The sequence below is a fragment of the Dryobates pubescens genome, chromosome 13 (genome assembly GCF_014839835.1).
Source record: "Dryobates pubescens isolate bDryPub1 chromosome 13, bDryPub1.pri, whole genome shotgun sequence".
In the NCBI taxonomy this organism is placed as follows: Eukaryota; Metazoa; Chordata; class Aves; order Piciformes; family Picidae; genus Dryobates; species Dryobates pubescens.
In genome coordinates this window covers 31,358,540-31,386,277 of record NC_071624.1, presented here as the reverse complement: position 1 = coordinate 31,386,277, position 27,738 = coordinate 31,358,540, and the positions used below count along the sequence as shown (strand labels likewise).

The window sequence follows — 27,738 nt, the reverse complement described above, 5'->3', positions numbered from 1 at the left end:
ACAGGACAATCTCCGCAGGAAGCAGCAGCAGAGAGTCCGTGGCTGCAGCGAAGCAGCGAAGCAGCGAAGCAGTGCAGAGGAGAGCAGAGGAAAGGAGAGCAGAGCAGCACAGCCAGAGCAGCGCAGCACAGGCTGAGGACCCCGAGCAAAGCGCCTTTCGGCTCTGGCATTTATAAATAATTTACTTCTCTCCACCTGTGCCCGGAATAACAATTTGCTGCCCGAAATCTCCGAGCCGGTGGCGGGAGGCTGCGGGAGCCTCGCTCTCCCGGGCCCCCCTGGCCCTTGGGAAGGGTTCGCGCATCCCGAGGAGCGGCTCCCGAGAGCTCTGCCCCCAGTGGGAAGCGACTCGGCGATAGCGCCCCGGGAGCAGCCGCTCTGCTGATCGCACCGGGGCCTCCCGCCGCCGCTCCGCCCCCAGCCGGGGCCGCGCCGTGCGCCGGGGCGAGTGCAGCGCTCGGGAAGCGGCGGCGGAGCCCTGCCGCCCGGCAGTCGGTAACGGACCGGCTCCGCTGCACCAACCGGAGCCTCACGGAACGCGAGTGCGCGCCCGGCCCGGGCATTCGGCAGCGCCGGGGCAGCTGGAGGCCATGGAACGAGGCCCCCCCGGCAGCCCCCGCACGGCGCAGGACCCCCGCGCCCCGCCGCGCTGAGCCGCGGGCACCGGGGAGCCGGGAGCGTGTGCGGGGCCGGGCAGGTCTGTCGACAGCGGCGGCAGGGACGATCCCGGCAGGACTGGGGCTGTGCGCTGGAGCCGGCAGGCAGCAGGAGGATCAGCGGGAAGGGCAGGGAGCGGATTTACCGGCGCCGGAGATGCGCTGCAGCCGCTGCCGCGCCGCGCTGGACTGGCTGGGGCTGTGCCTGGCTGCAGCGGGAGCTCCTCGGCCGTGACGGAACGGTGAGTTTGCTCCTCTTTCCTCCCCTTTCCTCCTCTTTCCTCCTCTTTTCCCCGCACGATCCGCCGCTGCAGGCTGTTTGTCAGCCGGCTCTGACAGCATCGCCAGACAACTTTTAGTCGGCGGCTGGGGCTGGGCATCGCCTCCCGCCGCAGCCCGAGCGGGGCCGGATCCATTGCGCGCACCCTCGGCAGCTCGGCCGCGCTGCTTCCCCCGGCTGGGGTCTGCTCGGGAGGTGCCCCCTCGACGAGGCCCCGAGCACCGCATTCGGAGAGTCGCAGGGACGAGGCGGGAGTGTGTGGAACAAGCCGGGCAGGCAGGGTGCCCGCTGCCCAGCGCAGCCCCCGAGGTGCATCCTGCCGGATAAACACAGCTGGGTGCTGCAGAAATGGGGATGCTGAGGGGCTCGTGACAGGCGTGTTTAAAATACCTGCGATTTAGATGCAGATCTGCGTGGCATTTTAATCCCAGTAGGTTTCCTAGCAGGCAGGAAGGGATCCCTGGCTACCGTGGGCTGAGGCAGAAATCAATCCCTGGTACATTTTCTACAACAGTCTCTTGCAAAACTTCAGCCTCTGGCCACAGAACCACGCTGGGCTTTTTAGGAATTGCAGATAAGGCATCGTTTGCTGGGTGCTTGAGTTCTTAATATCAAAGGGACCTACAGTATGCACAAATGGCGTTAGTATTGATCAAAAGACTTTCTAGGCTCCAGGGTGCAGTTTGCTGATAGGGCTCAGCGTGTCGGGGGATGGTGACAGCAGATTGCAGATTACCTTTGGAGCACCCATCCCTGCCTGTACAGAATGCATCTACATGTACAGAAAATACAGGTATGGGCATGTCTCCATCCAGAGTGGCTTTAGTCAGTCCTCCTGATCATTACTTTGTCACCGAGCTAGGTACAAAGGGTGCAGTTAATGGGAGAGATGCCCTGTCACCGTGGTGTGCTTCCTTAAGCACCATCACTGAACACTTTCCAAGTCAGCACTCGCTCTCACAAAACCTTCCTGGGCCAGCTGCCTCCTGCATGCTCCTCTGCATCCCTCACCACAGGCTGCTGCCTTCACCAACAGAATTATTGCCGAGTTCTACACCTACCTGTGCTGCAAAATTGGCCTCCAAAAGAAAAAATAGCTAGTGGAAAGAGCTGCTGTGACCAAATTGGCACAAGCTGGCACTGACTCTCCAGCCTCAGGCTGCAGCTCTGTTCTCTGCCAATTTCCTTCACTTCCAAAGCTGACTTACCTGTCAGCTGTCAGCCCCCTCAGACTCCACACAGTGGCTATCACCTGGATTTCCAGCTCAGGTATTTGCAACTTGATCTGACTACTTCATGGACTACAGAGTTCTCCTCCATCTTTCTGCTACCCATGAGGGCTTTCCCCCCACCCCCTGCTATATTTACCACAGTTCACCAATACTTGACAGCTTTAACCCAGTATCAGCATCAAAGAGAACTCTGCAGCCTGATCACATCTCGCAGCAAGCGCCTTCGTACCAAGCGATGGTAAACTTGCTGGAAAGCTCTCACGCTGCAGTATGTGGAGGAACTGTGCTGCTTCTGCCTCAGCTCTGGTGTGTTGGCAGAGCTTGTGTTGTGCTTGCAGTGACACTCAGAGCAGTGCTGTGTCAGGGAGGAGCTGCTCGTGAGGAGGCAGGTGCAAAGAGCCGGCACAGAGCCATCCTCTAGCAAGCAAAACTTCGCAAGTGGGAAGAAGAGCTTCTGAAAGCTTCTGATCAGCAAGCATCATAGAACCACAGAACTGTCAGGGTTGGAAGGGACCTCAAGGCTCATCCAGTTCCAACACCCCTGCCGTAGGCAGGGGCAGCTCACACTAGAGCAGGTTGCTCACAGCCACATCCAGCCTGGCCTTAAATGCTTGCAGGGATTTGGCTTCCACCACCTCCCTGGGCAACCTGTGCCAGGCTCTCACCACCCTTGTGGGGCAGAACTTCCTGACATCTAATCTGAATCTCCCCATTTCTAGTTTTGGTCCATCCCCCCCCAGTCCTATCACTCCCTGACACCCTCAAAAGTCCCTCCCCAGCTTTCTTGGAGCCCCCTTCAGACACTGGAAGGCCACAAGAAGGTCTCCTCAGAGCCTTCTCTTCTCCAGACTGAGCAGCCCCAACTCTCTCAGTCTCAGGAAGGCCAGATCTTGCTCTTGGCCATCCCAGGACAGATCTTTGCAGCTACTCTGGGTTGCTCAGGATGCTCTTAGCCATCCCACTGAAGGGAACTGCAAATATTTGACAGGATCCCAACACAAAATGTGCAGCTTCTCAAGACTTTTACTATGTCCATTCCTGCAGCGTGATGCTGGCTTGGAGTTTCCAAACAGCCTGAAGAAAATGGCAGCTTGCATCCAAAAGGAAGGCTGCGAGCCAAGTCCTTCAGCTAGGTCCTAACTGACATTTGTCCTCAAGGAGAGCTGACAAAAGAGAGGAGAAACATGGAAGAGGGATGGTGTGGTTGTTCCTTTTTTTTCCTCCCTAAAAATAGTGTTTGTGAATCCAGTTCCCTTCAGTTTATAACAGACAACAATCCTACTTCTGTGCCAAGAGCTCTGAATTTGCAAAATCCTGCTGGTCCCTAGACAAGAGCAGCTGGTGATGAGCTGCAGCCATTGCTGCAGCACTGCCCCAGGCTTCTGCACTCAGCACCCTATGAAGGGACAGCCCTCAGCTGAGCAACTCTTCACCTGCAAGTCAGGGGCTGAGCTTTGCTGTCTTCAGTCTTTCCCAGCTTTCAGAGCATCACTGAAAGCATTCAGCCTTCCCTTGAAACTCTGGAGCAACTCCTTAGCTGGAAGAGTGAATTCCCAAGAACTTTACTATCCTCCTTCTGTTTCTCTTTCCACCTCTCTTGAGGCAGCTGCCTGGTCTGACATCTGTCCCACTTTCTGAGACCCTTTTGGGAGCAAGGTACTGGTTGGCTCTTCCTTATAGCAACTTCTCAATGAATCCTGACAGACCCTGAATCAACAAATAACTCCCTGCAGCAGTGCTCAGGAGGATTCCCCAATGCTGGGACAGTGGTCTGGAAACTTGGTTGCAGCCAGCAAATCCACTGGTGCCCAAGGCATGCCTGAGTCAGAGGGGTCTTTCTTTTAAGATGTTGCCTTTGTAGAGACAGTGAAAAATCACAGAATCATAGAATAGGATAGAGTAGAGTAGAATAGAATAGGATAGGATAGGATAGGATAGGATAGGATAGGATAGGATAGGATAGGATAGGATAGGATAGAATAACCAGGTTGGAAAAGACCTTTGAGATCATCGAGTCCAACCTATCATCCAACACTATCTAATCAACTAAACCACAAATGGTCCAGGCCAGAAGGGATCTCCAAAGGTCATCCAATCCAACCTCCCCACAGTCAGCAGGGATGTCCCCAACTAGATCAGGCTGCCCAGAGCCCTGTCCAGCCTCCCCTTGAATATCTCCAGGGAAGGAGGTGGCCTCAGCCACCTCCCTGGGCAACCTGAAGAAGTGAAGTGCCAATGATTTCCTTTTTCTTTGGTCACAGTGTTAACCTTTTCCTCATTCTCTTCACCTGGAGATCTTTTCTGCTGTTGAACATTGCCCTCCTCAAACTCCTTTCAACAATCACTTTCACTAACTCTCAATTAATACAGTGCTAAAAGCCCCTTTGGCTGTGAGAACTGATAAACAGGAACAGAAGACTTTCCTTTGCTTTCCATTTCACTGCATTCATTTCAAGTGAAATGTGTGAAAAGGGTGAATGCAACATTTGCCATCACCAGATATTAGTTCATATCCTCCTTACTCTTTCCTTTTTAACATCCTCATCCTCAGAAGGCGAACTCTGCAGAGGGACCCTGACAGGCTGGACAGATGGGCAGAGTCCAAGGGCATGAGATTTAACACATCTAAGTGCCAGGTTCTACACATTGGCCACAACAACCCCAGGCAGTGCTACAGGCTGGGAGCAGAGTGGCTGGACAGCGGCCAGGCAGAGAGGGACCTGGGGGTACTGGTTGATAGTAGGCTGAACATGAGCCAGCAGTGTGCCCAGGTGGCCAAGAAGGCCAAGGGCATCCTGGCCTGCATCAGGAGCAGTGTGGCCAGCAGGAGCAGGGAAGTCATTCTGCCTTGTGCTCAGCACTGCTTAGGCCACACCTCGAGTCCTGTGTCCAGTTCTGGACTTCTCAGTTTAAGAAGGACATTGAGAGACTTGAAGGTGTCCAGAGAAGGGCAATGAGGCTGGGGAGGGGTCTGGAGCACAGCCCTGGGAGGAGAGGCTGAGGGAGCTGGGGTTGCTTAGCCTGGAGAAGAGGAGGCTCAGGGGAGACCTTCTTGCTCTCTGCAACTCCCTGAAGGGAGGTTGTAGCCAGGTGGGGGTTGGTCTCTTCTCCCAGGCAAGCAGCACCAGAACAAGAGGACACAGTCTCAAGCTGTGCCAGGGGAGGTTTAGGCTGGAGGTGAGGAGAAAGTTCTTCACAGAGAGAGTTGTTAACCATTGGAATGTGCTGCCCAGGGAGGTGGTGGAGTCCCCATCCCTGGAGGTGTTCAAAAAAGGCTTGGATGTGGCACTCAAAGCCATGGTTTAGTTAGCCAGGAGTTGCTGGGGGACAGGTTGGACTTGATGATCTCTGAGGTCTTTCCCAACCTTATTGATTCCACGATTCTAAGTGATGCACTCCGATTCTTTTAGGCATACTTTGACGATACTGCAAGAAGCAGTTGGATGTGGGGGGGGGGGAACCCAAACCCACCAAATTCTTCTTTTTTTTTGCTATTATTTTTCTTTTCTAGCAGCAGCACTCTGCTGTTTCCCCCCTACTAAAAAGCAACATTTAATTCCTGAGTTGCTGATTTGCAGCAGTTGCTGTGGGCGGAGAGGCTGCTTATTTATTTGGTTGGGTTTTACTACAATGTACTGTCATGGCAACTGCACTGAGGGTGAATGCATCTGGAGGTAATTTATATCTGTCATATTGACTGCAGTAAAACTGCCTTGCTGCTGCTGCTGCTGCTCCTCAAACTTTTCCAGCCCCTGGCCAAAAGGCAGAGTTAGCCCTTTAGAGACCCCGAGGCAGCTTCTCCCTGGGAAAGAGGGAAAGGCAGATCCCAAACGTTTCTTGGTGTTGGGATGCAGAGCCTGCTGCACACTGAAATGGGGTCAGGTATCTTGGGCAGTTCTCCCGTCCACAGCAGGGTTTTCACCCTGCCAGCACGGGAGGCAGCACCTTGCATCCTGGGCAGGCAGTGGCCAGACCTGGCCCCGGGAGGTATCGCCACACACTGCCCAGGCAGACCTCCTGATGGAGGTGATGCAGCTTGAAGCTGCTGCACTTTGCATCACTGCAATCACAGAGAAACCAACTGGGATCTGCTCAAGCACACAGTGGCACTGATGCAGTTTCAGGCATAACTCCCAAGCTCAGCTACACAGCTTGGATGGCCTTCGCCAGTCGAGCTGTGGCTCAAAGCACCTCTGAATGTTGTGACTTGATCCCTGTCTGAGCACACCCAAAGAGCTGTGAAACCCTGAGCTGCGGCTGGGCAAAGATGACTGCAAGTCTGATCAAGTTGCCTAACCTCATCTTGCTGGTGGGGGGGGTGAAATCAGGGGATCAGAGGATGCTAGGGGTTGGAAGGGACCTTTGAAGATCATCCAATCCAACCCCCCTGCCAGAGCAGGACCATAGAATCCAGCACAGGGCACACAGGAACACATCCAGATGGGGCTTGAAAGTCTCCAGAGGAGACTCCACAACCTCTCTGGTCAGGCTGTTCCAGTGCTGTGTGACCCTCACAGTGCAGAAGTTCCTCCTCAAGTTGAGGTGGAACCTCCTGTGCTGGAGTTTATATCCATTGCCCCTTGGCCTATCCCAGGGTGCAATGGAGAAGAGCCTTAAACTTTGGAGTGTCTGTGGGCTGCCCAGGGAGGTGGTGGAGTCACCATCACTGGAGGTGTTTAGGAAGAGACTGGATGGGACACTTGGTGCCATGGTTTAGATGGTTAGATAGTGTTGGATGATAGGTTGGACTTGATGATCTCGAAGGTCTTTTCCAACCTCATTAATTCTATTCTATTCTATTCTATTCTATTCTATTCTATTCTATTCTATTCTACTCTACTCTACTCTACTCTACTCTATTCTATTGCAGCCATCATCCTCTCACCCCCCAGGCACTGCAGCAGCATTTTAGAGGGGGCATCCCTCTGCATCACAGGGGACAACTCAAGCAGCATGCTTGGGCATCAGCCACCAAGGCATGTGGCTGCCTCCTGGCCTCGGTCACTGCCCGGTCAGCACCTTGAACGGCCGCACTCTCCCTCCCATCTTTCTTCTAGGCTGGACTCTTGTGGGAGTAGCTCAGATTGCCAGTAGCCCCGTGGTGGGAACAGCTGGTGAGTCAGACAGTACCTGTGTGACAGACAGGATTTCTCCAGATAAATCAGTGCAGTAACAACCTGCACTATCTAATTATGACTAATTCACTGTTCATCTGCCGAGCTACTTCTGACCCTTTCACTGTAATTCCTGAGTGCTCACAACATTGATCAGAGATTTTTCAATAATTTAACTTTTAAGGGTCAGCTCTCCAGCTGGTGTAAATCAATGCATTTGCTTTGGCTGGGGAGCTGAGCAGAAGGCAGCTGTGCTGTCTTCTGCGGCGGAGGAAGTCTCCTTCGTTTCCTGCAGCGTGCCAAAGCCTGGCACCCCTGGCACCTGCTGGCTCCCCCAAGTTCTGGGAGGATGGGGAGATGGAATATTACTCAGCCCTGTACAAATGAGAGCAGCATACATGAGCTTTAGCAGAAGAGTATTTTAAAAGCACCTAAATCACCACCCAGCCTTGTGCCAGCCCCCTGTGGCAACTGAAGCTGCAAGGTCACACAAAGGGAGCTGGGGCTCAGCTGGCAAAGACCCAGCTGAACTTCAGTAGATTTCTAGCCTAGAAGTTTTTTGAGCTCTGGCTTTGATTGCTGCTTGAGGTAGAAAGAAGCTGCACAACTGAATCCCATTGGATTACAACTGAAGGAAAAGGGGACTTAATTGGTAGCACCTATTGAAGAGGGAGGCATTGGTGACTATCCACAAAACTGCATCAGATGCTTCAGCCAGGAACGCAGGGCATGGATGTCTCTTTGCCAGGACTGGGGATTTCAGGAGTGTGCCCCAACTGCAAAGCTAAGCAAGAGCCATAATATTTTCTTTTCTGGAAAGCTCTGCATCTTTTCTCCACACTTGTCTGGCTCCACAGAGAAGTGATTGACTGGGAAAACAGGAACTTACAGGGAGATGCCAGCTTTTGTTTGCTGCAGGAGGTTAAAGGTTCCCTCGAGCACAAAGGAGCTTTTCTTGCCCAGACAATCCCATCATGGTATACAACAGCACAACTGAGCTCTGCCAAGCTCAGAAGCGGTCGAGAGATGGCTGAGAAAACTTGAAATTAACTTTTGTCACACACTTGGCTGGGTTTTGTCCCTGCACATCCTCACCTCGATGCTTGGAAACAGAAAGCTACTAAACCAAACAGCAAGGGGCTGCGGTTTGCTTTAAGGCAACAGGGACAGCACCTCTGTCAGTTCAGGAGCCCCAAATCCCCTCCCAGCACAAAGCCTGCCTTGATTGTGCTGCAAAGAGATTAACAATTATTAGCTATTGTGAGCTGATGCAGTTCCTTTCTTCCCCACACGCTCGCTCTGCTGTCTCCTTCTGATCTGCACTGGTAGCTTAGCTACTGTTCAGCTGAAAGGAAGGAATTTGACAATACCTTCCCCAAAAGATGCCTGCACCGTGGCTGCCTGCTCCAGCCGCTGGCAAAGGATGGAGATGTTGACTCTTGACAGAAGAAACAACTTTTCTCCTGAGCATCTCCCGAGAAATAACCTCACCATGAAGGCTTTTCTTGTGTGTTCCAAGTTAAAAGAAAGGAAAAACATGAAAAAGGGGGGGAGGGGGGGAAGTAAGGCTGAAGATGTGAAAGTAGCTTCTGCTTCATCAATCGTTCCCATTGGATTACAGCTTCTAAAGGGCATCACTAGAAACAACAGATGGAGAACTGCTCAGCAGCAGAAGCTGGGGGGTGGGGGTGGGAAGGTCACCCTGCTGAGGCGTATTGTTCCCTTTGGGTGTGAGCCAACCTCCCCCCTTGGCCTTGCAGGTGTCAGCATCGCCGCTGGGCAGAGCACGAGGATGGCATCGCCATGGGAGCGCCTGGAGCCCTGCGGCCAGCCGGGCGCCTGAGCCCAGCGGCAGCGCCGCACCAGCGCCTCGCTCTGCCGCCACCAGCCGGGAAGAAGGCACCAAAGGGATGGGCTGAACTTAGGGGAGGAGATCCGGGGGCCTGTCGGGAAGCGTGAAGGGCCCGGGTTCGGCAAGGGCATGGCCAAAGCTTTCTTCAGGCTACAGAAGTTTCTCCGTCGGACCCAGTTCCTGCTCTTCTTCCTCACGGCAGCTTACCTGATGGCTGGCAGCCTGCTGCTGCTGCAGCGCACCCGCCTGGTGATCCAGCAAGGTTCACGTGGGACCTCCGCTAATCAGGCCCTGCCGGTGCTGGACGGGACGGCCGGGGTCGGGATGGTAGACCCCAGGACGCTGCAGAGCCCCCGGCAGGGTGCCAGGCTGCTGGTGGGCATGGACACGCTGCAGGAGCCAGCCCTGGAGCAGTGGCACAGCCCGCGGTGGCTCGTGTCCCGCAACTTGGAGCTCAGGCAGCTGAGGAGGAGGTGGTTCCACAGGTTCATCAGCGACCAGGAGCCCATGCAGACAGTGGGCTTTAAAGCCATGAAGCACACTGCTGAGCACAAAGGTAAGGCACAGACCCCTGCCCCATTTCAAACCTCTTCTGATGTCTGCACGGCCCTAAAGCCCAGTCCTGACCTCCCTGAGCTGTAACCTGCTCCACAGAAGTGTTATTGATTAAGTGGAAGCCCAGACAGTGAAATACATTTCCCTAATTTGAATTATCTTCTCTTCAAGCAGGCAGAGATGAACACTGGTTAATTGATTTTCTTTCTCAGAACAGGGAACACTTTCAAAGTGGGGTTTTATTAAATGAACCATCCAAAACCACAGCCTGTCTGAAGTCCAGAAGTGCCTCTCTGCTGCTAAAGCTTCCTATACTAAATACTGCCATTGCAAACACACTTGCTGTCCCTGGCCTGCCCTCTGTGACCACTGCCCTTAGGGAGACAAGGTGTGGGTCACACAGTCATAGAATCACAGAATTGTCAGGGTTGGAAGGGACCCCAAGGCTCAGCCAGTTCCAAGCCTTCTGCCACGGGCAAGGACACCTCACACTAGATCAGGTTGTTCAGAGCCATATCCAGCTTGGCCTCTAGTGTGAGGTGTCCCTGCCCACAGCAGGGGGGTTGGAACTGGATGATCCTTGGGGTCCCTTCCAACCCTAACAATTCTATGAATCTAGATCAGGTTGCTCAGAGCCACATCCAGCCTGGCCTTCAAAACCTCCAGGGATGAGGCTTCTACCACCGACAAGCCCCCTTGAGGAGCCCAACACAGCATGAGGATTCAAGCTAGGTGACTGCCTGTGCTCTCAGGGCTGCAGCATCAAACCACAGCTTGCAATCTTTGATCCACTGCCTCTTGGAAGAGTTGTTCTTTGAGAAGTTGCACTGACAGTGAGAAAGGCAATGGGATCTGGATGACTAGACACCACATTGCTAAGCTGCTCTTTAGTTTGTTGAATAAATCTACCCAAACAAAGGGGCACCTTCTGCAAAAACCCCACAAAAGGGGTGCCAGCTCTTGCCTCCTACTGAGGGAATTGTCAGAAAGGGGAACAGGAGGGTGATGGATGGTGTGTGGAAGATGAGTCACACAGCATGAGTCAGGCTAACTGCTGGAGTTACCTGAAGCACCAAGCTGGAGCTTCCCAAGAGTGCTCCACTGGCACTTCAAAACATCCCATCAATAGCAGGTTTTGGTAGCAGAGGAGACAGCCTGCAAAGTGCAGATGTCTCCCAGAGAACCCCACTGCCTTTCATGACATGCCCCTAGCACATAGCCTGGGTGCTCAGAGCCAAAGAACAGCCCCTGCACGAGCATGAAACATGAGGTGGCAGCTACTGCGTCCTGCACACCAGTGACTGTCTGGTGCAGGGAAGCAGAAAGCCCTGGGGAAGGGTTCTGCCACCATTCCCATCCCTGTCCCCACTGGGAAGGGCTGGACACAGGCACTGCCAGCTCTCTGGCAGCACTGCTGCTTCACTCAGCAGACAGCCTGGTCTCAGCTGCCCAGTGGGGGCTGGTGATGTGAGAAGGAGGGGCCCAGGTGAGGTGATGCCTGGGGAGATGCAAGGGGGCTACAAGGGAGAGCAATGTGACCATAGAATAGAATCACAGAATCATGGAACAGGGTTGGAAGGGACCTTTGAGGATCATCCAGTCCAAGCCCTTCTGCTAAAGCAGGGCACCCACAGCAGCTTGCCCAGGATCACAAGGGCCAGGGGGGTTTGGAATCTCTCCAGAGAAGACTACTCCTGGGCAGCTTGCTCCAGGGCTCCAGCACCTTCACAGCAAAGAGTTTTCTCCTCCTGTTCACATGGAACCTCCCAGGCTCTTGTTTGTCCCTGTTGTCCCTTGTCCTGTCACTGAGCATCACCGAGAAGAGTCTGGCCTCATCCTCATGACCTCCACCCTACATGCATTTATAAGACCCCCTCTCAGGCTGCTCTTCTCCAGGTGGTAAAGCAGGGCACACGATGGGGTGCCCTGAGAGTTGCACCTCCACACTGCAGAGGAGGGGCAGTTTGGGTGGGTCCTCACAAGAGGACAGCTGTGAGATGTTGCTGCAGGGCCGGCAGCAGCGTGGGAGGGATGCTGGGAGCAGGGTGACACGGGTGTGCCAACCGGGCTGCCCCAGCTGCCCAGCTCCGGGCCCCACACCTTGAGTGTTCTGCTGCTACTGGTCTGAATCAAAGCCTCCACATGGCAAGCCTGCAGCAGGATCTGCAGGTGTGGGACTCCCCTCTCCTCAGCAGTGTGCTGTGGGTGTGCATTCACAGCTTGGGAATCTTCTAATTGCATGTTTGCAAATTACCAGCGAGCAGGTCTGGAGATCTGCTGTGGTGTTTGTAACACTGAAGTGTCTGATTTATTAACCTGCCTCCAAAAAAACCCTCTCCTGGAATACCCTGAAGCCTCTTTTTTTCCCCCCCCTTTTCCCTTGGGGATTATTTTGCTGTTAATACAATGCTTCATGTTTTCATTTTTCATGATATTCTGCTCCTGTCCACAGCTCGTTATTTCATTTCCTTGTGTTATCATCTCCGTGCTGCTCCTCCAGAATCAAATTTCCTTTCTTCCTTCGTATTTTAATGATAAAATGTACTCACACTCACTCAGCTGCTGGATAGCAGCAGGGGAGGGGGGACACTCCACATCATCCTTCCAAACATATTAGCAAAAAAAAAACCCTAAATGGGGACTGGGTTTTTAGAGTATTTTGTTCGTGACAACAACAACAAAACAAGGAAAAAACAAAAGCCAGAAAAGGCCTAACCCAGGAGGCAGCCTAAGGAAAATATTTATCTTTCATATGCTAAGTAAAGCAAAACATATTTTAAGAGAGTCATTTGCACTGGAGAGAGAGAGAGATCAATGTGATAGCTGCAGAGTGCTGCCTACTTAAGACTGAAGTTATCTTTCCATTATAGCTTTAATAGAACTCCTCATACCCACAGAAAATTGATTGTGTAAAATATTTCCTCTTGCATCAGCTCATTATCAGCCAGGGGGGCTCAGGAAAACTTGGGAGAAATCCAAGCAGATTTCTCCAAGTTTATTCTGTGTGGAAGGCTCCCTCCTCCTTCACTTGTGGAAGGCTCCCTCCTCCTTCACCTGTGGAAGGCTCTCTCCTCCTTCACCTGTGGAAGGCTCCCTCTTCCTTCACCTGTGGAAGGCTCCCTCCTCCTTCACTTGTGGAAGGCTCTCTCCTTCCCCACCTCAGAAATCCTCCACACTTTGTCACCAAGGAGATGGAGCTGCAATGGGGGCTCCAGGGTGGCTGCAGGCTCTGCAAAGGCAGGAGTGCCCCCAAAAACCCAAGGCAAAGAGCTGAGTCTGATATTCCTTCTGCTCACTTGCAGTGGATCTTTGAGCTTGCCCCCTCGACCGTGCCTACAGAGGTGTGGTCCCACAAACAGGCCTGCAGAGCAGCAGGACCTGGCAGGTTCTGGCAGACCTAGCAGAGCCCTGCTTGAGACAAATGGCACTGGGTGGCTGCTGGGTGGCTTGCCCTCTCCCCATCTCTGGTCTGGCATGCACACAGGCACCTACGTGGGATGCTTCAGCGATGACTCGAGGGAGAGGACGCTGAAGGGAGCTGTGTTCTACGACTTACGGAAGATGACAGTGTCCCACTGCCAGGAAGCCTGTGCCGAGAGGTGAGTGGCATGCCTTCCACTCCGTGTTTTCTCTACTCTGACAGTCAGTGGAACTGAATTGGGACTGGCAAAAGCATGCACAGGTTAAACACGGAGCATCGGCGAGAGCAGGGATTGTCTGATACTGTCAACTCTGATGCCTGGCTTAAAGTCACCGCTTCAGTGCTGCTCTGATCCACGACCTGTGGCACTAAGCAAAAATCCCTGGTTTGTTAGATATTTGTCAGCTGTTGCCCTCTAGCCCAAGTTTTTGGTCACAGGAGGCACTGGCAGCCTGTGGTGCCTGCTCCTGGAGCTGGCACAGAGGCAGGGAGCCAGCCACGGGTGGGAGCAGAGTGCCCTGTGCCTGCTGTTCCAGCAGTGGCTTTGCCTTGGCTTGGGGCATTTGGCAATGGCCTGTCTGGATCCCAAACGCCCAAGTAACAGAACCTCTAGGAGGGGATTTTCTTCTCTGTCGCTCTAAACCAGCCTAGACAGTTTCCAGACCCAAAGGGGTAGCTCTGGGGTCACTTCCATCGACAGGGCTGTCGTGGCTGTGGCACCGGGTGGGCAAAGGCAGGAAGGGCACAAGCCTGACCTGGAGGAGGCCACGCTGGTCCCCAAGGCTGGCCGTGTCTGGAGCCACACACAGGGACAGGCTCCTGCCTTTGTTTGGTGTAAACTGGGGGACAGAGAGGACAGCTATGCCAACGGTGCCCGGCTTTGCTCCCGCAGGGCGTACGCCTTGGCGGGGCTGGCGTACGGAGCCGAATGCTATTGCGGGAACCAGCTGCCGGCCAGCGCCGCCAAGCCGGAGGAGTGCAACAGCGAATGCAAGGGCGAGAAGGGCTCCGTCTGCGGAGGGGTCAACCGGCTCTCGGTCTACCGGGTGGAGGAGCTGCGGGCAGCAACCAGGAGACGTAAGTAGGAGTGCGGCCGGAGCGGGGCGGCGGGAGGGAGGCGGCCGGAGAGAGGCTGCCGCTTTCCCCCGGGTGCCCCGCGGGGAGGTGCCGTGGCGGTGCGGGCTGGCCCCGCGGCTCGCCCCGCTCCCTTCGTCACCGCAGTTGGAAACAGCAAAGGACAAAGGTGCCCGTGGGGCACAGTGTCCGTGTGCTGCTGGTCGGGTCCCTGGCTCCCTCCCTGAAATAGCAGCGCTGCCTTGGGGCTGCCACGTGTCGCCGGGGAGGAAACAAAACACAGTGCAGTGACTGCAACAGCAGCAGCAATTCATCTGCAAGTCTACCCCCTTCTGCTTCCACTGCAGAGGAACACAACTGCCTGCGTTCAAGAAACAGCCCTGAAACTGGGTGCCTCACAGTGGGAGGGCAGAGAAGCCCTTGTATAAACGCCACCCTGGGCTTGGGAACGACCCTAACCAGAGCCAGTTCTATGTGACTGCAGCAGGAGAGCGAGTAGAGGCCAGAGAGAGTGGCACAGCAAACTGTTCTAAGTGAGGCAAGTTGCACTACAGAGTTCTGCTCTTCCAAGGACTCCTGGTGACAGCTGGGATTTTTCTTTCATCCGTAGATGACAACACTTCTTCTGCTTGTCCTTCAATTAGCTACCATGGGAGATAAAGCTTTGGGCCAACACAAAGCACATAAAATATCTAAGCAGCTGAGCAGCCTTTACTTTTGGCAGGCTTACCAGACCTTACAGATGTTATTTGCTGAGAAGCAGCACCAAGACCTTAGGCTGTGCCAGTATTGATGGTACTTCATTTCTTCTTAAAGACAAGTCAAGGTTTGTACAAAAATCCACCTACCTACATATAAATTATATATCAAAGGTACACAGACCTAAATTGCTAGTGTCAGGCTGACAGGCACGTTGGCAGGCTTCCCAAGACATGCATCACTGTTTAAGTCTTCAGCATAAAATCTATATCCATATTGCACAGGAAAAGGCTGCACCACTTCTTTTTTTTTTTCCCCCCTTTCTTCTCAAGTATTAATGAATTAGTCATCAAATTAATCTAGCCTGGAGCTAGATTTGTGGTTTGTTTGCTCTTTGTAATACCTGATTTTTGACTGTTTGAAGAATCCCACTGACACAAGCTGTCTGAGGGACCAACAGAAGCATTAATCACGATGAACAAGAGTGTTGGAAAGTAACTCTGGACCTGCAGCAGCATCCCTGACTTATTCTGTGCAGTACAGAGAGCAGAGCTCACTAAGGCTTCTGCTTGTGCAGAGCAGATCCAGTGGCATCTCCATCTGATCCTTCCCAGAGCAGATCCAGTGGCATCTCCATCTGATCCTTCCCAGAGCAGATCCAGTGGCATCTCCATCTGATCCTTCCCAGAGCAGATCCAGTGGCATCTCCATCTGATCCTTCCCAGAGCAGATCCAGTGGCATCTCCATCTGATCCTTCCCAGAGCAGATCCAGTGGCATCTCCATTAAAACCTTCCCAGAGCAGATCCAGTGGCATCTCCATTTGAACCTTCCCAGCCATGGGTCTGCCAGTTCCCCTCTCCATCCCTCACCTCTCCCTTCCCAGCCTGGCTCCCTGGCCACCACGAGCTGCTCCTCCTTAGATTGGTGTTGGCTCCCAGTGGAGAATCTGGGCCTTTCTGCCAGGAAATTCATGCAGAAGCAAATTTTGCCTTCCAGACTGCCTCTCTTCTCTGCTGTCATCCAACATATTTCCCACAGCAGTTCTGGTGAGGGGTTTAAGGTAGCCAGTGGCTGTGGACCAGCACTCAGAAGACCCAGCTTCATTCCCCAATCCACCTTCCTCCCTGCTGGTCATGCTCAGCAAATCCTGTCACAGCAGAGAGTCAGTATAGAGGGATGAAGTGAAGGCATTTTCCACTCTCCTAGAGCCCACAGTCCTCAGAAGCATCCTACAACACACAGACGTTGTCCTTGCCTAATCAGCCACACGAGGTTCTTCTCTTTGTCACCACCCCTAGCCCAGCTGCACACGATGCCAGTGCACAGCCCCACCCGGGGCGGTGAGTTCCATGGTGGCTTTGGGGCTTTGATTTGCTCTGGCAGGGACATTTCTCCCTTAGGCAGGAAGGAAAATTGTGTCGCTGCTTGGAAAGAGTATTTGGGCCAAATCCTGGCTTCAGTCACAGCGATGCACAAAACAGAGCAATTCTGGCAAGCTCAGTGGTGTTTATACAGGAGCAGGTGAGATCAGAGGCTGCTGCCAAGGACTTGAAGGAAGCTCTTCTCCCTGTGCAGCTTACAAAAGCCTGGTTTAGGTTTTGAAAGCTGCAGCAAAGTCCCTTGGCCTGAAAAGAAAGCGAGGGGGGAGAGGAGAGGGGCAGCTCAGCAAGGCAGCAGCTGGGCAGGAGGACAAGTCCCCGGGGTGGCTTTGGGGACTCCTTTGAATCCCTTTTCTTTTCTGGCGCAGATCACGGGAAGCTTTGTAGATTTTTATCAGGGCTTTGGAAGTCTTTCAGAGGGAAGCACGTCTTCAAAGGAAAACCGGGACTCGCAGACAATAGCGAGGCCCTCCTCTGGCGGAATTTAATTGAAAGCCTTTTGCTTGCAGCCCTGCTTTCAGTGGTCACACAAAGCTAAAGGCCTGGGCTCCTTGCAGTACCACGGGCTTTCCATCACAGCTCAGGGCTCCTGGGGTTCTGCTTCGCTTATTTCTACAGCATTTGGAAGGTGGAATTTATTTTATTCTTCTTGAAGTTTATTTTATTCTTTTAAAACTTTATTTTAGTCTTTTATAGTTTAGGGTTTTTATTTATTTTATTCTTAAATTTAATTTTAGTCTTTTTTATTTTATTGTTATTTTATTTTACTTCTAATTTAATTTAATTTAATTTAATTTTATTTTATTTTATTTTATTTTACTTTATTTTATTTTAATATTTTTTATTTTTTCAATTTTATTTCAATCTTTTCTATTTTATTTTGTTCTTTTAAAATTTTATTTTATTCTTTTTTCTTTTATTTTGTTCTTTTAAATTTTTATTTATTTTAATTTTTATTCTTTTCATTTTCATCTTTTTTATTTTAGTGTCTCTTGTTTTATTTTATTATTTTTTATGTTATTTAATTCTTATTTTATTTTATTCCTTTAAAATTTTATTTTATTCTTTTTTATTTTATTCTTTTTATTTTGCTTGATTAATTTTTTATTTTATTCTTATTTTATTTTATTATTTTTAAAAATTTATTAATTTTATTTTATTAAATTTTTATTTTATTTTACTTTATTTTATATTTTTTTTATTTTATTTTATTTTATTTTATTTTATTTTATTTTATTTTATTTTACTTTATTTTACTTTATTTTATTTTACTTTATTTTACTTATAATTTAATTTAATTTAATTTTATTTTATTTTACTTTATTTTACTTTTTATTTTATTTTCCTTTATTTTACTTTTTATTTTATTTTATTTTACTTTACTTTATTTTACTTTATTTTATTTTTCTACCTTCTCAACCTCATATTGTTCTTTGTGAGCGAGGCAGGATACTGTGGGCACTGGCTTGTTTTCTTTTCCTCAAGAGAAACCTCTTTCCTACCCCTGCAGGGAGGAATGTTATCTATCGAGGCTGTTTCAGAGCTCCAGAAAATCTAACAGCCACCTTTCCAGCCTCTTTGATGCAGCCCAATTTGACGGTGGAGATGTGCTCTGAATTCTGCTCCAAGAAAGTAAGGACAGTTTCTCCTTTCACATCTTTGCTGCTTCTTCTTTCTTTCTTTTTTCCACCCCCCCCTCCCCTTCCTTACTTTAAATTTTAATCTAGTGAGGGAACAGCAGAGAGAGCAGTGCCTTGGAGCTCTGAATTTGTAAATGAGTTGCTAAAGGACAGGACTCGGAGTAAGTGCCCAGAGATGCAGCAGAGCTCCAGCTGAGAGCACCAGAGCCACCAGCACCGGGCACAAGCAGGGGAGCAGTGGCTCCTTAGGGCTCCTCACAAAACTTCCAGCCTCCCAGACAAGCCAGGTGCCTGCAGGTGCTGCTTGGCACGAGGCACCAGGTACATCTTTATTCCAGGCTATGTTTGAGGGCCAGGATGCTGATTGATTTCTCAAACAGAGAAAGGCTGCTTTGTTGTAAAGGAAAGAATTGCTGTTTGCAGGTAGGAACTGAACTGTTCTGCCCTTGGATCGAATCTGTAAATAGTTCCTGACAATGTCATCTCTCATTCACTAAGCAAATGTTGGCTGTTTGGGCACCGATGGCACATGTGTTGGATTTGACTCCTTATCAGAGGAGGAACACGTGGGGAAGAGTGAGAGATAAGCTGCTCAGCAGTCCTGTCAGGTGCTCTCAGACTCCAAAAGACTTTTAAAAGGCAGAAAGTGTTGATGTGGAATAGGTGGAATGGGATGTTCCGTGCTGAAAGAGCTCCAAGTGTCCCTCAGCTGTTCTGAAAGAGCTCCAAGTGTCCCTCAGCTGTTCTGTGGCTGTGCAGGTCACAGAATCATAGAATGGGCTGGGCTGGAAGGGACCTCCAAAGGTCATCCAGTCCAACCCCCTCTGCAGTCAGCAGGGACATCCCCAACTAGATCAGGCTGCCCAGAGCCCTGTCGAACCTCACCTTGAATATCTGGAGCACAGCCCTGTGAGGAGAGGCTGAGGGAGCTGGGGTTGCTTAGCCTGGAGAAGAGGAGGCTCAGAGGGGACCTTCTTGCTCTCTACAACTACCTGAAAGGAGGTTGTAGCCAGGTGGGGGTTGGTCTCTTCTCCCAGGCAACCAGCACCTGAACAAGAGGACACAGTCTCAGGCTGCACTAGGGGAGGTTTAGGCTGGATGTTAGGAAGGAATTCTTCCCAGCAAGAGAGATTGGCCCTTGGGATGTGCTGCCCAGGGAGATGGTGGAGTCACCATCCCTGGAGGTGTTTAGGAAGAGCCTGGATGAGGCACTTGGTGCCATGGTTTAGTTGATTAGATGGTGTTGGGTGATAGGTTGGACTTGATGATCTCAAAGGTCTTTTCCATCCTGGTTCATTCCTATTCTATCCTATCCTATCCTATCCTATCCTATCCTATCCTATCCTATCCTATCCTATCCTATTTCCAGGGAAGGGGCCTCAACCACCTCCCTGGGCAGCCTGTTCCTGACTTGCTCCTAACATTCAAGCTAAATTTACTCTTCTCTAGTTTGAAGCCATTGCCTCTCCTCCTATCACTACAGGCCCTGCACACCAGCACGCCCCAGCACCACTCAGAGAGCCTGGGGACTGGCAACCCACCTCGTAGCCCAGCCTTAGGCACTGCAGCCCTGCTGCCCTCATCCCTCAGGATGGGTGTGCCAGGAGGACCTGGCATCACATTTCTAAAGAGCTTGTCCACAAGTGACCAGAGCAGCTCTCAGGCCCTCTGTCAGCCCCACTGCACACACTGATGCTTTGCAGACCTTGGAGAAGTCAGGCTGGCTGACATCCTTCTGCCAGGGTTTGACTTCTTTCTATTTTTAAACATGCTCGCAGCAGTTGCTGGGTCTAAATTTCCTTCTTGGCTTAAATTCTTCACATTTAAGGGCAAGTTTCCCTCACACAACCTCTGGTAAAATCAACTGCATAAGGCAAACCCTTGGACAGCTGCCCCCTCAGTTTGGGGGAGGAGAAGGGGAAGTTTAACAGATGCTCCAATTCAGCAGGCTGATTGGGGGGGGCAAATGAGGACAGGTTTTCCAGGTGGAATTATGAGCTCAGTGCTGCAGGACTATTATAAAATTATGAGTAATGAAAAAACCCAGAATGTTGGGAATTCTCCAGCTTTCCAAGGCCTCTGTCTGAAGCCCAGCTGTTAAGAGCCTGCTGTGTGCAGAGGCAGCAGCAGCGTCAGAAGCAGGAGCTGAGGCTCAGCTTTGATCTCGCCAGCGGCTGGGCGCAGATCGATTTCTGTCTGCACAGCAGCACCCCTGGGCTGCTGCTGCTGCTGTGCCATCCATGCACTGATCTATTTTCTCTCCTCCATAGGAGTTTCCCTTGGCAGTCATCCCAGGGCAGGAGTGCTACTGTGGGTACCCCACCGGGCGCTTCCCGCTGCGCCATGGTGCCGATGTGCAGCTCTGCAGCGCCGGCCAGGCTGGGTACTGCCAGGTCTATCAGACACCTGTGCAAGGTATGGTCCCAGCCTCACCCATGGGTGGGCACCTTCCCCTTCTCTCTTTAAGCAGCACAACCCCCTTGCCCCAGGAGTGCGCTTGCTGTGCAGGTGGGACAGGGCAGAGCCTGGGCGGGCACACCCTGAGCCATGCAGCACCCTGGGGACCCCATGGTCTGGTTCCAGTTCTGCTCCTTACACACACCTGGGGCACACAACCACCAAGGCAGCTCTGCAGACTCTCATTTTGCTTCACCCATCTTCCTCTAAAATAGCCAGCTGTGTGCACCTTTCAAAGCCAGACAACAAAGCAGAGAGTAAGGCTCCAATCCAGCAAACCACTTAGGTGGCACCGGCAACTTGCTCCACGCAGCGATGTGCCCAGGCTGGAGTGAAGCTCCTCACAGGCTCAAAATTAAACCAATGCAGTGCTTTTCTGGATTGCTGCTTTAACTCAACACCCTTTTTTCCTCCCCCTCCATCTCCCAGTTCAGAGGTAGACTGCAGACACTAGCACATGAAAAGATCATGCAAGAAGAACACCTGCTTTCATGAGCTTGCTACTACTTCCCACATCTGTGTAGATCAGTAGTAGCAGAAGACAACCTCCCTTGGACTGTGCTGGAACTTTCTAGCCATGGTTCCATTCAGAGGCTGCTTTGAAGAATGAGGAGAGCAATTCCTAATTTATTTCCTGGCTTCTTGTTGAGTCATCACAGAGGATCAGCACTGGTTCTCATCCTAGCCTTGCTTTTATTGGCACACTAAGGAATAAGGTTAGGATTTAGGGAGGGGGAGCAGACGTCTCACCCCTCCGGGAGAGAAATGCTGTGTGGGCTGCTGGCTGCCCGGCCCCTGGGAGAGGAGCAGCAGCACAGGGGTGTAGCTGAAGCCCAGCTCCTTTCAGATCTCCCTGTTTCCAGGTGTAATGGTCAGGGTTTCACTGAGGAGCCAACCTGCCAGGGAAAGAACCCTTAGCAAAGGGGCAGCCAGGGGCTTGCATCACAACTTGCTGCTGAGTGCAGGGGTTTGCCACACACAAACCCAGCAGAAACCTCTTCTGAGGGTAAGCTCTTTGGGCTCTTCTGACTGCACTACCTTTGGGACATGGCTGACACACAACTGGACTTGAATTGATATCCTGTATTTGTAAGAGAGAAAAAAAGCAGCAATAAACCCTGCAGTCCAAAGCTGTCAGTGGAATCAGTAAATGTCACTGTGCCAACAGTGAGATACCCAGAGAAGGATCACAAAGATGATCCAAGGGCTGGAGCAGCTCTGCTGTGAGGACGGGCTGAAGGAGCTGGGGGTTAAGGAGCTGCAGGAGAGAAGACTCCTGGGGGGACCTTGGAGCTGCCTTCCAATCCCTGAAGGGATCCTACAGGAAGGCTGCAGAGGGACTTCTCAGGAGGGTGTCTAGGGACAGAACAAGGGGGAATGGTTTGGAGCTGAGGGAGAGCAGGGTTAGACTGGAGCTGAGGAAGAAGTTCTTCAGTAGGAGGGTGGTGAGACTCTGGAACAGGCTGCCCAGGGAGGCTGTGGCTGCCTCCTCCCTGAGGATGTTCAAGGCCAGGCTGGATGAGGGCTTGAGCAGCTGAGTCTAGTTGAGAGGTGTCACAGCCCATGGCGGGGAGGTTGGAGGAGATGATCTGTAAGGTCCAACCTGAGCCACTCTGTGATCTTACGATTCTTTACCCTCTGTGCTCACAGACACTCGCTGCACGGACAGGAAGTTCTTGGCTACCAAGTCCAAAGTCTTTGTTGCCCTGTCCAGCTTCCCTGGGGCTGGCAACACCTGGGCTCGGCACCTGATCGAGCACGCCACAGGCTACTACACCGGCAGCTACTACTTCGATGGAGCCCTCTACAACAAAGGTAGCCTGTCCAGAGGGGTGGGGTGCAGAGTCCACAGCAGGCTCAAAGCTTTGCTCCCTCATTCACTCACTCTGGCATCTGCTGGGAGCCGGCACAGCCTGTCCCCGTGGGTGCGTTTAGCAGGACCTGAGCGCGGTCTCACCTGGCACAGACAGGGCAGGGCCAGCTCCAGCACCAGGCTGAGCCTGGCAGCTGCTTTCACAGCCTGCAGCCAGGCTGCCACCTGCGCCCTGTGCCCATCCCCTGCGCTGGTGCTGCTGGGCATGTGCACAGCTCCCAGCCATGAAGCTGGTCCTGAGGACCAGCTGCTGAAAAGTAGTCGGCTAACCCCTGAGGGTCAGATCCCACAGCCACACAAGGGCTGAACTTTGGAGCCTTCCTGAGAGGTCAGCACCCCGAGGAGCCGCACCGCTCAGCAGCCACCCAGCCCTGGCCCTGTGAGAAGCAGCCCTGTGGCAGTGAGGTGCTGAGCAAGCCATCCCCAGGGGAGGGAAGCCAGGCTCCCAAGGCGTGCCCCATGCCCTGGCCCTACCACTGGTTCGAGTGGGACTTTCACAGCAGCTTGGCAGCCCTGTAGGGAAGGACTCGGAGTGCGGCAGGCACGGGCGTGCAGTCCGGTGCAAAAGCCAACAGCCCTGCCTTGTGAACCAGGTTTTAAAGGGGAAAAAGACCACTGGAGAAGCAGGAGGACCATCTGTGTGAAGACCCACGAGAGTGGCAGGACAGAGATCGAGATGTTTGACTCTGCCATCCTGCTGATCAGGAACCCCTACAAGTCGCTGGTGGCCGAGTTCAACCGGAAGTACGCCGGGCACCTGGGCTACGCCGCCGAGCGCGCCTGGCGCAGCAAAGGTGAGCCTGGGCCCCGGGCTGCCCCTGCAGGCTTCACACCCTGCCCTCACAGCGTGCCAGGGGCAGGCCCTGCAGTGGCAGGACCTCCCCCCCCCCGCAGCTGAGGTCGGTGCCCAAAGCGCTCAGAGCTGCAGCGCAGGAGTGGTTGTGGCTCTGCTCTGCATCCACCACCAGGGAAAGGAAGGTGGCACAGCAGGGGTGCTGCTGCTGCCACGCTGCTGGGGGCAGAGCAAACACCTCCAGGTGCAGCAGCCATTCACCAGCCTGCGTGGGGTGGAGGAAACCTGCCCCTGCAGCGGGCATGAGAAACCCAATGCAAGATGTGGAGCAGCCACTGGAGCACAGCCTGCCCTGAGAGGAATTTTACAGCACTGCACAGGTGCTGCTGCACTGCAGATAAATAAAGGTAATGGCAGTAAGGGGACTTGAGATTCAGCAGTCCTGGAACTCATGCAGAGACTTCAGTAGGTGCCAGCCCCACACTGTGCATGTCCCTGGCCAGCTGGATGGGGCAGCTGTGACCTCCCCACTGCAGCAGGGCAGAGGCTCTTGCATTTCTCCTCCTGCACTACCTAGGAGTTAGAGCTGTGCTTTGGCAAACCACACAGCACAGGGCTGGGGGGAAGCCTGCTCTGTCACAGCAGATTTCTTTCCCAAGTATCATCTTTCATCAGTCACAACTCAACACCTATTCATCAAACCCCAGACAAAGTAGCCCTTAGAAAAGAGAGACGTTCTGGAGGGAATGGCTTTCCTGTGCCACAGATTACAAATTGTTACACTGAAGCCACAAATTCTCTTTGTCCAGCCCAAAAGCTTTAGCTAGAACTGTCCTGATCCTCAGGAAATTAAATTATCCCAGAGAGCAAATGGGGATGGAGGTGTCATCAGCGCCCAAGGCAAAGGTGGGGAAATAATTCAGTCAATTTTGGCCCCATGGTCCTGGTAGCTGACCTCACATCCCTCCCGTCTGCCAGGAACAGAGCAATCTTCCCTGCTAATCCTATTTCCTTCTCCAGCCTCCTGGCAAGGCCTCTGAAGTCTGCCTGGTCCAGGTGACCGGGGGGCAGCAGGGTTGAGCACCATCTGTCTCCACGCCTGGAGCTGCCAAGCCAAGCTGCTGCCCCCCAGCAGCCAGCCCGGCCGCGCTTCAGCAGGCACCCAGCCGGCCGCGCCGGCTCCGCAGGGCCAGCCTGGCTGCGCGGGATGAAGCCTGGGAAGCTGCTGCGAGGCAGCCTGGCTCCCAGGGTGTCACTGTCCTGTTTTCTGTCCCCAGAGTGGCCTGACTTTGTCAACAGCTACGCCTCCTGGTGGGCCTCCCACGTCCTGGACTGGCTGAAGTACGGGAAGCGCCTGCTGGTCGTCCACTACGAGGACCTGAAGCAGAGCCTCATCCCCAAGCTGAAGGAGATGGTGGAGTTCCTGAACGTGACAGTGACAGAGGACAGACTGCTCTGCGTGGAGAACAACAGGGATGGCAATTTCAAACGGTCTGGGGCCAAGCAGAAGGACTTTGAGCCATTCACCCAGGAAATGAAGGCTCTGATCAACAGCTACATCCTGACAGTGGATGAGGCCCTGAGGGAAAGGAACTTCACAGGGCTGCCCAGAGAGTATGTGCCAAGATGATGGCCTGGCAGCACTCTGCTGTGTTGAAAAGTAAAAATCATCTTTTCTAAAAACAACAAAAAACAAAACCCAACAACAACAAAACCAAACCAAAACAAAAAAAAAAAAAAAAAAAAAAGGAAAAAAGGAAAAAAAAGAGAAAAAAAAAAAAAAAAAGAAAAGAAGCCCAGAGCTTTATAGCTGTGGAAGCCAAGATGCTTGTGGAGGCTGCTGAGCAGTGCAAATTCCCTCCACTCCTGGGTGTTCTTCAGGGCATTAAGTGCCCCAGGAGGCAAGGAATGAAGGATGGAAATTGGGATTCTAAAACCAAGGCAAAAAGCTGTTGGGGTCTGCTTGTCTGTGCCCCTCCCTGCACAGAGCCTCCCAGGGAGCAGCCCTGCCCCTGCAGCAGGCACCCACCCTGCCTTCTGCCCCTGCTGCCACCACAGACACCTGCCTGGGCTGCTGGGGCTCAGCTAAAATGGGTGTACCCAGAGAGAGGGGGAGAAGGCTTGGCAGCGATCAACCGTTTTCATTCAGCTGCTTCCTGCAGCCCAGGAGCTTCCTTCTGCTGGGTTTGCTGCTTGGGTCGCCTGCCACAGCGGTGCCAGAGGGGCAGGGAGAGAAAAGCACCACTTGGGCAAAGGCACTCGGGATGCTAGGCAGAAAAGTCCTCCAGGACCACCTCCAGGCACCCCTGCAGGAGCAGCATGGCCAGGGCCAGATGAGCTCTGCTGGGAGGTGTGGGCACGGCATCCCCCCACAGCCAGGTGCATGGCTGGGGACCAGCAGCGAGAAAACAAACCCCTGTGTGGCACCAGTCCCAAACAGGCCCAAGACCTGGCCCCAGAGGGGTGGGAGAGGAGGGACTGGCATCCATGCTGTGCTCAGCACAGGTTTCTGTGCCTCCATCTCTGCACCAGGAGAGCCATGGTGGGTCACACTGGGGCCAAATGTCACCATGCTTGGTGCACTTGGTGCCAGAAGCAGCTGTGGCCAGGCAGCAGTGACATGAGCCTGGACACAGGGCAAAGGGGATCAGCCCCAGCCCTGCCAGCCCCAGCACAGGCAGGATGCCACCTGCCACCCATGGAGGAAGACTGGCAGCCCAGCCTGGAAAGCATTAAGCTGCTTACAGTTAGTTGCTCTGCAGAGCCACCCCCAGCAGCAGTGTGGTTTGCTTCTCACTGTGGTTCCTGTGGCTTGTTCCATCCCATGCTGGGCTCTGTGTGTGGTGGGAGCACAGTGTGGGATGGCCTTATGGCTCTGCCTGTGGGCAAGAGCTGCCAGAGCAGGTCTGAGGTGGTTAAACCACAGAGCCAAAGGGGCTGCCCTGCTGCAAGATGCTTTTGTTGGTGTGAAATAAAGGATTCCTCAAAGACTTGATTGAAAGCCCTAGTTTGAATAAAACAAGAAGTGTCTGTAAAGGGAGCAGGACTCCCTCTGATTGTGTATCATTGGTGCTTTAAAAAATACAGGACACAGAGCACACTTTGGCCTGAGTCTCTCCCTCTTTGTGCTCCACGTGTGTGGCTTCTCCTTCTGCTCAGGACCCTGGGGCTGGCACAAGCCTCGCTGGGGGCTCTCATTCCCCATCCCAATCCCCAGCAGCAAAGACCCTGTGCCACAGGGAAGTGGCACAGGATGGGGGTTGTCTGAGCTGGCTCTCAGGGGAAGCTGAGATCTTTTGGTTATGCAAGTGGCAGAGCTTGAGGAGCGGCAACTGAGTCAGGATGCTGCAAGTCCAGAGAAAGGCAGGGGGGAAGAACATCGGAGAAGTGCTGGCTTTAAATAGCACAAGTGGCCACACTTCTAACCCAACACACACACAGAGCACAGTGCCTTCCAACCAGTGAGCTGTGGTGGGGAGTGTCCCACAGCAGCAGCTTGCTGCTGGATGTTAGATTTTCATCATTGCTGCCCCATTTTAATGGATCATGGAGGGGGGAGGTGAAGAAAAAAAACAACCCAGCAAGCAATTTCCCTGCAAGGCAGGTTTCCCTGCACTCCATGAGCTCTGTGCTTAGCACAGTGAGCTTTAATTAACCAGGATGTTTAGTTAAGGAAAAAAAAGAGGGGTGGGGGGGAAGAAGGCAGCTCTCATGCCATTAAAAGCCACGTTGATGTGCACTCCACGTACATCTCTCTTAGTTTGTATTCAATAGCAGCATATTAGGAGCAGAACCATGCCTGCAATTCCCTCAAGCTTCCCATTTGCTTCAGGAAGTTAAGGCTATGATGAGTCATAAGCAGGCAGCCAGAACAAAGCAGAGATGCTCTGTTTGAGAAAGGAGGGGAGATGAACACTTGAGTCCTTCCAAGTGAACAACTGGCACAACAAACAAGTAGGAATCAAGATTCTCTGCTAAACTGCAGCTCCACTCTGCCCTGCTGCGCTCTGCAACCTGGGCAAGCTCCATCCTGTCGCTGAGTAGCAGCTTACTTACTTCAGGCTGGTTTGGAGGTTGTGGCTGCCTCTTCCCTGGGGGCCTTCCAAGGCTAGGCTGGATGAGGCCTTGAGCAGCTGAGTCTAGCTGAGAGGCATCCATGCCCATGGCAGGGAGGTTGGAGTAGGTGATCTCTGAGGTCCCTTCTAGGACTTATGCATCTGTGATTCATACCCTGAGCAGCATTCCTCGGGCACCCCAACAGCACTAAGCCTGGTGGCTCAAGGTAACCCCACCCAAGATCATAGTGGACATGTTCCCTACAGACCAGACACATTTTACAGACACTCTCTAATGGCACAAGCCAAACCCAGGTTTGGCCAGGCCTGGCTTGAAGACAGGGACAGCAAGTTCCTCTCTCCTGTCGAAGGCAAGGTCCAGTCAGGGCTGGTTATACAGGCAGAGATCCACACACTCCTCTCTTGCACTCTTCTAGAGAGGGCAGGAGGGAAATAAAAAAGAAAACTGAAAAAGGCAAAGGTGCCCAGGAGCAGAAGCCAGAATGAGAGAGGAAACAGGCTTGCTTCCTGGAAGCCCAGTGCAGAACAAAGCCTTCAGAGCACTGCTGGCAAAGCACAGACGTCACCGGCAGCCTCCGTCTGCACCTCAGCCCTTCTGCACCACTTTATTCATTTCCCATTAAACTCATTCCTAC

The 27,738-nt window shown here is 52.7% G+C and overlaps 1 protein-coding gene across 1 annotated transcript; it reads left to right on the top strand.

Annotated features, from left to right (window-relative positions):
• Nucleotides 1-448: 448 nt before the first annotated feature.
• Nucleotides 449-24,764, top strand: WSCD1 (WSC domain containing 1). The gene is made up of 9 exons (XM_054166767.1): nucleotides 449-898; nucleotides 9,043-9,690; nucleotides 13,174-13,288; nucleotides 14,003-14,187; nucleotides 17,775-17,896; nucleotides 20,175-20,319; nucleotides 22,012-22,176; nucleotides 22,828-23,028; nucleotides 24,305-24,764. The coding sequence occupies exons 2-9, from the start codon at nucleotides 9,264-9,266 to the stop codon at nucleotides 24,655-24,657; spliced, it is 1,713 nt and encodes a 570-aa protein (XP_054022742.1). The 5' UTR covers nucleotides 449-898; nucleotides 9,043-9,263; the 3' UTR covers nucleotides 24,658-24,764.
• The last annotated feature ends 2,974 nt before the right edge of the window (nucleotides 24,765-27,738 follow it).